Source organism: Scyliorhinus torazame, chromosome 22, assembly GCF_047496885.1.
Source record: "Scyliorhinus torazame isolate Kashiwa2021f chromosome 22, sScyTor2.1, whole genome shotgun sequence".
NCBI classification, from domain to species: Eukaryota; Metazoa; Chordata; class Chondrichthyes; order Carcharhiniformes; family Scyliorhinidae; genus Scyliorhinus; species Scyliorhinus torazame.
Window position 1 is genome coordinate 42827650 of NC_092728.1, and position 12988 is coordinate 42840637.

Genomic DNA, 12988 nt, shown 5'->3' on the forward strand with positions numbered 1-12988 from the left:
CCATATGCTCCTCCGCCGTCACATCTCGATAGCTGCAGTTCCTCGCGAGTAGAGTCAGAGTTTCCAGATACTCGGCCAGCGATTCTCCGGCGCGTTGACGGCGAGTAGTGAGGAGGTGTCTAGCGAACACCTCGTTTATGGGCTTCACGAACTCCGCCTTGAGGGTTGCGACAGCCTCCTCGTACGTGGCCGCTTTCTCAATCATTACCGAGATTCGATGGCTCACCCGAGCGTGGAGGAGTCGCAGTTTGAGGGTCTCTGAGGGAGTCGTTGTGGAGGAGTCGATGTAGGCCTCGAAGCACCAAAGCCAATGTTCAAATATTTCCTTGGCTTTGGACGCGCGGGCGTCGAGTTCGAGCCTGTCTGGCTTTAGAGCAGCTTCCATGGTGCCGGCGACGACTAATAAATTGATATACCTTCAATTCACCAAGAGGCCAAGAGAGCGAGTGAACGTAAGGCTTTATTAGTTGTGAACTTGCCAACCAGAGTCGGTTGTGCAGATGAGTGCCACTCGCAGGTGGCCCCGGTGAGGGCGGAGTCCACTGGGGTTACAGTACAGTACTTGGAAGCAGCTCGTATCACCATATCCAGGTCATAGGTTACATTAGGGGGATACAATGGTTACAGTGTCATGCATTATGGTGAATATATTCACCACAATGTTGTGCCGAGCTTTGTCCGAAAACCAAGATCAAGCTACCCCACTCCCTGTCATTCTGGTGTACCCCATGTGCCTATCCAATAACCGACTCCACTGTCACAGCAGGGAATCCATTCCACACTCTAACCACTCTTTGAGTAAGGAACCTACCTCGGACATCCCTCCTACATCTCCCACACCGAACCTTATAGTTATACCCCCTTGTAACAGCTACACCCATCTGAGGAAATAGTCTCTGAACGTCCACTCCATCTATCCCCCTCATCATCTTATAAACCTCTATTAAGTCGCCTCTCATCCTCCTTCGCTCCAATGAGAAAAGCCCTCGCTCCCTCATCCTTTCCTCATAAGACCTACCCTCCAATCCAGGCAGCATCCTGGTAAATCTCCTTTGCACCCTTTCCAATGCTTGCACATCCTTCCTATAATGAGGTGACCAGAACTTTACACTACTCCAAATGTGGTCTCACCAGGGTCCTGTACAGTTGCAGCATAACCCCATGGCTCTTAAACTCAAGCCCCCTGTTAATAAATGAAATGAAATGAAAATGAAATGAAATTAAATTAAAATCGCTTATTGTCACAAGAAGGCTTCAATGAAGTTACTGTGAAAAGCCACTAGTCGCCACATTCTGGCGCCTGTTCGGGGAGGCTGTTACGGGTGTGTTATGCTCACACACTATAGGCTTTCTTCACGGCTCTATCCACTTGAGTGGCAACCTTCAGAGATCTGTGGACATGAACCCCAAGATCTCTCTGTTCCTCCACATTCCTCAGAACCCTGCCGTTGACCCTGTAATCCGCATTCGAATTTGTCCCACCCAAATGAATCACCTCGCACTTATCAGGGTTAAACTCCATCTGCCATTTTTCAGCCCAGCTCTGCATCCTATCAATGTCTCTTTGCAGCTTACAACAGCCCTCCACCTCATCCACTACTCCACCAATCTTGGTGTCATCAGCAAATGTACTGACCCACCCTTCAGCCCCCTCCTCCAAGTCATTTATAAAAATCACAAATAGCAGAGGACCCTGTGGTACACCGCTGGTAACTGGTCTCCTGTCTGAAAATTCTATGTGATAGCCAGTTACTAATCCAATTGGCCAAATTTCCCTCTATCCCACACCTTCTTACTTTCTTCAAGAGCCGACCATAGGGAACCTTATCAAACGCCTCACTGAAATCCATGTATACAACATCAACTGCTCTACCTTCATCTACACACTTAGTTACCTCCTCAAAGAATTCAATCAAATTTATGAGGCAAGACTTACCCTTCACAAATCCGTGTTGACTATCCCGGATTAAGCTGCATCTTTCCAAATGGTCATTAATCCTATCCCTCAGGACCCTTTCCATTAACTTACCGACCACCAAAGTAAGACTAACCGGCCTATAATTACCAGGGTCATTCCTATTCCCTTTCTTGAACAGAGGAACAACATTCGCCACTCTCCAGTCCTCTGGCACTATCCCCGTGGACAGTGAGGACCCAAAGATCAAAGCCAAAGGCTCTGCAATCTCATCCCTTGCCTCCCAAAGAATCCTAGGATATATCCCATCTGGCCCAGGGGACTTGTCGACCCTCAGGTTTTTCAAAATTGCTAATACATCTTCCCTCCGAACATCTACCTCCTCCAGCCTACCTGCCTGTATCACACTCTCATCCTCAAAAACATAGCCCCTCTCCTTGGTGAACACTGAAGAAAAGTATTAATTCAACGCCTCTCCTATCTCTTCTGACTCCATGCACAAGTTCCCACTACTGTCCTTGACCGGCCCTAACCTCACCCTGGTCATTTTTTTATTTCTCACATAAGAGTAAAAACCCTGGAAGTTTTCCCTGATCTGACCCGCCAAGGACTTCTCATGCCCCCTCCTAGCTCTCCTAAGCCCTTTTATTAGCTCATTCCTTGCTACCTTGTCAACCTCAAGCGACCCAACTGAACCTTGTTTTCTCATCCTTACATACTCTTCCTTTTTCCTCTTGACAAGACATTCAACCTCTTTTGTGAACCATGGCTTCCTCACATGGCCATTTCCTCCCTTCCTGACAGGGGCATGCCTATCAAGGACACGCAGTATTTGTTCCTTGAACAAGCTCCACTTTTCATTTGTGCCTTTCCCTGACAGTTTCTGTTCCCATCTTATGCTCCCTAATTCTTGCCTAATCGCATCATAATTACCCCTCCCCTAATTATAAACCTTGCCCTGCCATATGGCCCTATCCCTCTCCATTGCAATAGTGAAAGACACCGAATTGTGGTCACTATCTCCAAAGTGCTCTCCCACAAACAAATCTAACACTTGGCCTGGTTCATTACCCAGTACCAAATCCAATGTGGCCCCACCTCTTGTCGGACTTTCTACATATTGTGTCAGGAAACCCTCCTGCACACACTGTACAAAAACTGCCCCATCCGAACTGTTCGACCTATAGAGGTTCCAATCAATATTTGGAAAGTTAAAGTCAACCATGACAACTACCCTGAGACCTTCATTGCAATGTTGGTCTTCATTGCAAGAGGTTTCAAGTATAGAAGTAGGGATGTGTTGCTGCAATTGTACAGGGCCTTGGTGAGGCCACACTTGGAGTATTGTGTGCAGTTTTGGTCTCCTCTGTGGAAGGATGTTCTTGCTCTCGAGGGAGTGCAGCAAAGATTTACCAGACTGATTCCATGGATGGTGGGACTGCCATATGAGGAGAGATTGACTAGGTTGGGATTGATCTTGCTGGAGTTCAGAAAAATCGGGGGGGGATCTCATAGAGACTTATAAAATTCTAACAGGACTAGATAGGGTAGATGCAGGGAAGATGTTACCAATGATGGGTGTGTCCAGAACCAAGGGTCACAGCTTGAAGATTCAGGGTAAACCATTTCGGACAGAGATAAGGAGACATTTCTTCACAGAAAGAGTGGTGAGCCTGTGGAATTCATTACCACAGGAAGTGGTTGATGCTAAAACATTGAATATATTCAAGAGGCGGCTGGACATAGCACTTGGGGAGAATGGGATCAAAGGCTATGGGGAGGAAGCAGGATTAGGCTATTGAGTTGGATGATCAGCCATGATCGTGATGAATGGCGGAGCAGGCTCGAAGGGCCAAATAGGCCTCCTCCTGCTCCTATCTTCTATGTATCTATGTTAACACCTCTATCAGTAACCTCTTTTAACTTTTCTCCTAATTTTCCTTATTGTTGAACCCATATCTTCATGTAATAACCTGCTGCTTTGTTTTCCAGTTATGTTTTTACTTCCCGTTTTATTCCTTTTAGTATTACTGGGCCTATTCACTGAGCTCTCCTGAGTCACTGTACCCTGTACAGTGGCTCTTTTTGATTTTTGTCTATGGCTTCTCTGCCTTACACTTTCCCCCTTACTGCCTTTTGTTTCTGTCCCCGTTTTACTTCCCTCCGACTTCCTGCATTGGTTCCCATCCCCCTGCCACATTAGTTTAAACCCTCCCCAACAGCACTAGCAAACACCCATGGACATTGGTTCCAGTCCTACCCAGGTGCAGACCGGGTTGTAGTGATCCCACCTCCCCAGAACTGGTTCCAATGTCCCAGGAATTTGAATCCCTCCCTCTTGCTCCATCTCTCGAGCCATGCATTCATCCTATCTATTCCTTCATTCCTATTCTGACTAGCTTGTGGAACTGGTAGCAATCCTGAGATTACTACCTTTCAGGTCCGACTTTTTAGTTTAACTCCTAACTCCCTGAATTCAGCTTGTAGGACCTCATCACATTTTTTACCTAGATTGCAACGTCCAGGTGGCCCTGGTACATAGCTGCCTGTGACAGGGCAGCGCTGTCCTGTGCCTCGGCCACCACCCGCACAGAGTGCCCAGGCCTTGGACAACATAACCCATGGCCAACACCAACGCCCCCAAGGCGTCCACTGTGGACGCCACCTGTTCAGTGTTGACCTGGGTGGCGTGCATTGTCGGCAATGCCTCCTGCCCCTGAACTCCACCAACTGCACCTGTAGGCGCTGGATGACTGCCGACAGCCCCTCATGTAGTCTCTGGCTCTGCATCTCCATTATCGATGGGACCACCCTCTCTAGAAGACCGAGACCCATCTGGACAGCAGCTAGTCCCTGGGGCCGGGTGGCCCTCTGAACACCCGCCCCCTCGGGGGTTTCTACCTCCACCTGATGTACCGCAACACATGTGTGGTGCCCAGGTGTCTCTTCACTAAAGTACCCAACCGAGGTGAGTGTCTCTGGGATGGTAGAGGGTGTTAGAGACAGCTGAGACGGGAAATCAGTGTCGTTCCCAAACTGGTTCTCCGGGGTGTCTTGGCTGACATTTGGGGGCTTTCTTCGCTGTCCGTTGCCTCCTCGTCGTTGGAATCTGCTTGCGGTTAGGGGCGACGGAACACCAGAAGGGCCTGCCTCGTCGCCAGGGGATCCTGTAAGACACAAGACATGTTGCATAACTGGATTATGGGTTGGGGTGGTGGGTGGTGGGGAGCGATCGTGAAGGGATGATGTGGGGGTGGTGAAATGGGGGGTCATGCCACGCATGCCATGGGAAACTGAAACGCAGCGGTGTTTCACATGGTTGCCCGATGCCAACCTCCGCCTTACAACTGCTCTCTCTCCGGGACCACTGACCAGCTCCAGTGGCTGCTGCTCTGCTGTGGTGAGGGGCTGCAGGTTCGGGGTCCCCACAGGTCTACTCTCCCTGTAGTTATGCACCACCTTCTCCTGGGGGAGGGGGAGCCAGAAAGCACACAGTCTGACGTGAGCAGCACGGGAGGTGTGCAGCTGGTGGCCTTCGTGGCCTGGGCACCCAGCTATGGTGGCCTGTATGGGTGCTAGCATATGGTGCAGGATGGGGAGCGCGCATGCTGCTGGGTGGGGTTTGGTCGTCTTTCATCTGGCGGCGCGCAGTTACTGGTGTGTGGGATGTGAGTTGGTGCCAGGGGCACAGTTCTGCCTACTCACCCTGGCCATCCTGAAGAGGTTGTGCAACTTCTTTCGGCACTGCTCGCCGGTCCTGGCAGTGGGGCCCTCGGCGCTCACAGCCTCTGCCACTTGCACCCAGGCCCAGTGTACAGAGGCACATGAGAACCTCATTCTCACCCCATGAACAGGATGGCCTGCCTCTCCTCAACTGTCCAGCAGGGTCTCCAGCTCAGCGATGGCAAACCAGGGTGCCACTCTCCATGCTGTCATCTTTTTGGCTGGGAGGAATGTGTCTATGGGGAGTGGAGTGCTAATATACGGCTGCAGCTTGTCAGCCTTCCGAGTGGCAATCCTGACCCCGGCGAATCAGACACCGTTTTTCATTGGAATCGATCGTGTTACACCCGGCCTGGTGCTAGCCCATTAACAGATCATGACTCAGTCCAGGACCGGCACCAATCTAGTTGTCGTAAAAGTCCACCGATTCAGTCCTGCCTTCAAAACGGAGAATCCCGCCCATTGTATCAATTCATATGCCCTTAAGTAAGAAATGTTGACTAACCAAAAGACTAAAAAAAACGATTTAATGCAATTCAAGTAGAGTTCCCCGCAATACTTCAGTATTAAACTGCTGCTAGGGGATTTGATGAAAGGTTAATAACCTTCATTCTTAAAGCATTTATTTTTTTTAAAAAATATTTCTTTATTCTCCTCCTTTTTTGCATTTTCTCCCAAATTTACCCCCACCAACAATAAGCAATAATCAGTAACAAATATGTCAATCCCCATATCAATAACAACGATCCCATCCTTCTCAAGAGTCAAGAATTCCAACAGATCCCCCCCCCGCCCCGCCAGGGCACCGGGTGGAGAGGCTGCTCTCCAACCCACCAGGATCCATCTTCGGGCGATCAAGAGGTGAAGGCTACAACATCTGCCTCCGCTCCCGTTTCCAACCCTGGCACGGTCCAACACCCCGAACATGGCCTCCCGGGGCCCGGGTCCAGTTTCATGTGCACCACTTTAGACATTACTCTAAAAAACTCCTACCAGTAATCCTCTAACTTTGGACAGGACCAAATCATATGAACGTGATTAGCGCCCCGCCCCCCCCCCCACTGCAACGTTCACACACATCTTCAACTCCTTCAAAGAATCGGCTCATCTTCGCCCTCGTGAGGTGTGCTCTGTATACCACCTTCAGCTGTATCAGCCCCAACCTTGCACACGAGGTGGAGGCGTTCACTCTCTGGAGCACCTCACACCAGAACCCCTCCCCCATATCCTCTCCCAACTCTTCCTCCCACTTTGCTTTGATCCCCTCCAGTGGTGCCTTCTCCTCTTCCAAAATAGCTCTGTAGACCACTGACACTACCCCCTTCTCCCTTCTCCAGTCCGCCTGTCATCAGCACCTCCTCCAGCAATGTGGAGGCCGGCTCCTCCGGGAAGTTCTGTATCTCCTTTCTGGCAAAATCCCGAACCTGCATGTATCTAAACATTTCCCCCTGCTCCAGCCCATCCTTCGCTTCCAGCTCCTTCAATCCTGCAAACCGACCCCGAAGAAACAAATCTTTTAGTGTCTTAATCCCCTTCTCCTCCCATTTCCGAAAATTTCCACCCCACCTCCCTGGCTCAAATCTGTGGTTCCCCCGAATCGGCATTTCCCTTGACCCTGCCCCCAACCCGAAACTGCCTCCAAATTCTCAGTGAAGCTATTATTACCGGAGTCCCTGAGTACTTCTCCAGGGCTATCGGGAGCGGCGCTGTTGCTAGTGCTTTCATTCCTGACCCCTTGCACAAACTCTCCTCCATTCTGACCCACTGGGAATCAACCCCTCTTACCAAGCTCCGCACCATCTCCACATTCGCTGCCCAGTAGTAATACATCAGGTTCAGAAGACCCAAACCCCCTGCCTGCCTTCCCCTCTGTAGTAGCACCTTTCGAACTCTGGCCACCTTCCCTCCCCATATGAACGACGTAATCCTTCCCTCAATCTGTCTGAAAAAAGCCTTTGGCAGGAAAATTGGCAGGCATTGAAAAATAAACAGAAATCGTGGCAACACGTTCATTTTAACCGCTTGTATCCGACCCGCCAGTGAAAGAGGGAGACCATCCCACCTTGCCAGATCCGTTTTCACTCTCCCCACCAAACTAGAAATGTTGCACCCGTGGAGCCTCCCCCACTCCCGGGCAACCTGCACCCCCAAGTACCTAAAGTGAGTCCCTGTCTTACGGAATGGCAGCCCCCCCACCCCTGCCCCCACACCCGGCCGAGATACCACAAAATACTCACTCTTGTTTAGATTCAGCTTGTACCCCGAGAAAGACCCAAACACTCGAAGCAGCTCCAATATTCCCCCTATTGACACACTCGGCTCCGACACGTATAACAGCAAGTCATCGGCATATAAGGACACCCTATGCTCTATCCCCCCCCCCCCCCCCCGCACTATTCCATTCCATACCCCCGAACATCTTAATGCGATGACCAACGGCTCAATCGCGAGTGCAAACAGCAGGGAGGGACATAGGATATCCCTGCCTCGTCTCACGGTGGAGAGAAAAGTATCTCGAGCTGATGTTGTTTGTGCGGACACTCCCCCTCGGCTCCTTATATAGTAGCTTTACCCAATTCAAAAATCTTGGTCCAATCCTAAACCGCTCCATAACTGCCATCAAGTACCCCATTCCACCCGGTCGAACGCCTTCTCAGCGTCCAATGCCACAACCACCTCTGTTTCCTTCCCCTCTGCCGGTGCCATAATGACGTTCAATACCCTTCTAATGTTTGAAAAGAGCTGCCTCCCTCTCACGAACCCCGTCTGATCTTCACCTATCACCTTCGGGAGGCACTCCTCCAACCTACCCGCCAGTACCTTCGCCAATATTTTTGCGTCCACATTCAGAAGTGATATGGGCCTATACGACCCACACTCCGTTGGATCCTTATCTTTTTTTATCAACAGGGTGATCGATGCCTGCCCCAAGGTTTGTGGCAACACCCCCTTCTCTATCGCCTCTTCAAACATTCCCACATTCAGGGGTGCCAGCTTATCCTTGAATTTTTTATAATATTCCACCGGAAACCCATCCGGCCCTGCCACCTTCCCCGACTGCATCCTCCCAATCACATCCTTTATCTCCTGCTCCCATTTCGCTCCTTCTAATGTAGCCCTGTCCCCTCCCCTAACCTTGGGTACTCCAACCCTCCTCGATATTCCTGCATCTCACGATCTTCCCCGGATGACTCTGACCTGTACAACCTCTCATAAAATTCCTCAAAAACCTTATTAATCAGATCCGGCGCCACCACCAACCTCCCTGCCCTATTCCTCACCTGTACAATTTCCCTTGCCGCTGCTTCCCTCCGGAGCAGACCCGCCTTATCTCCATGTTCGTAAACTGCACCCCTTGCTGGTAGATAGTCGGTCAAAGCTCGCCAGTAGTTCTTTCCGCTTTTCCAGCTTTGCTGGGTCTCCATCCTCTGCATAACTCCTATCTACATCCAACATCTCATCTATTATCCTCTGCCGCTCCAACCTCTCCTCCTTGTCCACCCTGGCCTTAAACAAGATTACCTCCCCCTCACCACCGCCTTTAGAGCCTCCCAGACGACCGCCTTCGACACCTCACTCATACATTTGAAACCTACATATTCCTTAATTACCTTTTCAATTTTGTCACAGAACACTTGGTCCCCGAAAAGTCCCACATCTAATTTCCACCCTGGTCTCTGCGCTACCCCCTTCTCCAGCACCATACCCACCCAATGCGGAGCATGATCTGACACTGCAATTGCCGAGTATTCCGACCCGTTAACCCCAGCCAACAAAGCCTTCCGCACCACGGAAAAGTCGATCTGCGAATTTACCTTGTGGACTGCTGAGAAAAACGAGTACTCCCGCTCCCTCGGGTGCAGAAACCTCCAAGGGTCCACCCCTCCCATTTCCACCATTAGCCCAGCTAATGCCTTCGACCCCCACCCCCCCCCTGATGGGGCCAGCGAGCACGGCCGTGACCTGTCCAACCTTGGCTCCTGCACCAAGTTCCAGTCCCCCCCCCACTATCAGTTCGTGGGTGTCCAAGTCGGGGATGGCCCCAAACACCTTCTTTGCAAATCCCACATCGTCCCAATTGTGGCCATATACACTTAACAGCGCCACTGGCCTCCCCTCCAGCGCCCCTGGAAAGCATTTATTTTTATATTCCAGCTTTTACATTAGGGAATTTTTTTCTCAATACCATCTCTGATTTTTTAAAAGTGTGTGCGTCAGGATTTCCTGGAACAAAGTGCGGTTTTGAGGATCAGATTTGTGATTGCACTGGTATTGTGAAGACTTCTTTCGCTGAAGGTATGATTGCTAACCTTCTCTTTTTGGTTGAACAAACATTGAATTCTATGTTCACTGCATAAGCTACATGTCAAATTGTTCCAACATTTGTCAGAGTATCAGGATCAGACTGAAAACCAGCACGTATCTCTCCAGCTACACAACCGAGGTTTCATTCCATATTTTCTGGCACTCAGTACAAAGAGAATCTGGGGGCATGGTTTGCACAGTCATTCAAGTGGGGCAAGGTCAGCTCCTAGATTGTGGCACCATCATTAAAAGGCGGCCGGATCTGCACTAAAAGTAGTCCCTGTAAATGCAGTGAAATCACATGCTTGAGTGATAGGGATGCACTTACATCTCTTTGATGTGGTCAATGTTTACAACATTGGGGTTTCACCACTTAGGCCACTGAAACATGAAGGGATATGAATGGATCAAAGATGGTTTGTACAAGCTATCAATCACAGACCACTACTCGAAAGCTGTGAATGGCTTGCAGATAATGGATCTGTAGGAATCAGATGCAGGCTGCTCTCCTTCGAGGAATGAGCATGTGAAGCTGTAAGGTAAGTATTACAGCTATATTACTTCCTACTGCCCCTGTGTGTGTGTGTGTGGGGGGGGGGGGGGGGGATCTGTTGAGGGGGTTCCTTTAGGCAGGGGGTCTGTTTAAGGGGGATCCCTATTACGGAGATCCTTGGGAATTTTTCCTATTACAGGGGTCCCTGTTGGGGGAGGGAGAAGGGAGGGATCTGTTGGATGAAGCGAAGGCAGGCAGTGCACTGTTGGGGGGCGGGGCAATAGTCTCTACCAGCGAAACCTGTCGTGATGGACCTCGCGGTGGACCAGGGGGGCAACAGTTGCCCCCTTGGCCCGCTGCAAGGTCCACCACGTCATGGTCACAATTGCTGAGGCCACAAATGGTCTGCGCCCATGTGATTCTTGGTTGTGGGGAGCAGAGAACCATGGCAGGCCGGAGCATCGGCTGTTTAGCACAGGGCTAAATCGCTGGCTTTGAAAGCAGACCAAGGCAGGCCAGCAGCACAGTTCAATTCCCGTAACAGCCTCCCCGAACAGGCGCAGGAATGTGGCGACTAGGGGCTTTAAACAGTAACTTCATTTGAAGCCTACTTGTGACAATAAGCGATTTTCATTTCATTTCATTTTCATGCCCGCTAAATAGATGCAAATAGATGCAAATTGATTATTTAGACCCACTGTGGGTTTTTTGTGTCCAACCACCCCCCCCCGAGCATCGCGCTCGGGCGCCAGTCCCGATTTCACCTCGGCGCCCGATTCTTCATCCTATCAGGGAACTGATTCCGGATGTCCCGGGAACGGAGAATCCTGTCCATGATTCTGGAAGGCAAAGAAGTTTCCATGAGTTTAAGGGGCAAACCTAAGCTAATTAGGGAGATCTTCATACCTTTTTTTATCTTCAAGCCATTTATGTAGTTTGAAAAAAATGACCATATGTTCAGAAAAGAAGTACCGATAAATACCAAATAGATTTAGTGAGAATTCTTCCTTATTTCATGACTTAAATCAATGTGCACCAAAGTAGCTAATAAAGTATTCAGTATAATAATGTTATTCTTTTTCAAGTGTGTGGTGTTTCTGTGAAAGCCTGCAAGCAATATTGTGCGAAAAATAAACGTGGCATAGACTGCTCCATGTGTATTCCGGTTTGTCCAGGTTAGTACCCCACTGGGTTGTTTCATGTCCAAAAACCATAGTATATCATAGCAGAAAAACTTTTGCCAGATCTCTGGCTGTCACCCTAAATAGACTTGTCGCTCTTGCTCTGCATGTTCATTACAAGGACATACAGGTTCATCTCCGTGAAGTCTGCCACCTACTTTACTGATTTGGTTGCCAGCTTACTTCATTGCCTGCTTCCTCCAATGCTCCTGCTTCTGAATATAATCTTCGCCTCTCCTTCAGGTATCATGATTAATTTACAACAGGGTTAGTGCCACTGAAGTCCTGTTCCAGCACCTCAGGCTTTTAATTTTATCCAGAGTAAATTGATCAACATTGGATGAAAAATGGTACAAGATAACAACTTGTGCAATCCAATAGCACAGAGTGGCATGGTGGCACAAGTTGTTAACAGCACCAGGGACCCGGATTCAATTCCGGCCTTGGGTGACTTTCTGTATGAAGCTTGCACGTTCTCCCTGTACCTGTGTGAGTTTCTTCTGGGTGCTCTGGTTTTCTCCCACAGTCCGAAGATGTGCAGGTTAGTTGGACTAGCCATCATCATTACGAGTTACAGGGTTGGGGCGGGGTCGTGGGCATTCGGAGAGTCGGTGCATACTCGATGGGCTATATGTCCTCCTTCTGCACTGTAGGGATTCTATGAATAAAAATGTTTTTTTTTCATTTATTTAATCTTCACATATAAACTGAGATGTTATGCTCACTAATTTTGTAAGATTATTTGCTGAGCATGGCAACATGCACTGTGGAAAGATACAGCCATCATCTTGTAGCCTGGATTTGGATCCCACTTGAGGGACTTTTGATTAAGAACCATTCTTACCCACTATCTCATGTTCCTTCTGTTATAAAGAATAATTTGTTTGCACATAGAAATACCTTATTAAATAGACAGGATGCATTTGTCTGTCTTGTGGCTCGAGGGTGGGACAGTAAAATGGGGTAGTAGGTTAGCTCGATGTTTTCCAGTTATGTTTACTGCATATTTCATCATCATTCCTGTTATAAACAGTAAATGTATTTCAATTTACAATCCTGGTGACTAATTATTAGGCAAAGATTTCGGGAATTTTTATAAGAATTATTGGTTAAATGTAACTCTGGGGCTGGAGTTGACCGCACACTAGCCCACTAACAATTGTGACTTTAAAGAATAGACATAAGAAAGTTTGTTGGTAAATTTTAATCAAAATAAATCATTTATTTAAGTATGTTATGGGCCAGGGTTTAGATAACCCCAAAGTGTATCATGGAGTTCACCTGACCCACAACTTTTAATAGATTGTGGTATGGGGAGCACACGGCCCACTCTACAGGTGTGGTGCTGCAGAAATGGAAAAGTATTTTTTT

General features: G+C 49.0%; 1 protein-coding gene across 1 annotated transcript in view; it reads left to right on the forward strand.

Annotated features, from left to right (window-relative positions):
• Positions 1-12988, forward strand: part of LOC140398806 (uncharacterized) — a 119152-nt gene that overhangs the window by 81957 nt on the left and 24207 nt on the right. Inside the window, exons 5-6 of the mRNA XM_072487771.1 lie at positions 9845-9934; positions 11522-11611. Coding sequence (XP_072343872.1) covers positions 9845-9934; positions 11522-11611 — 180 coding nt within the window. The remainder of the gene's footprint in view (positions 1-9844; positions 9935-11521; positions 11612-12988) is intronic.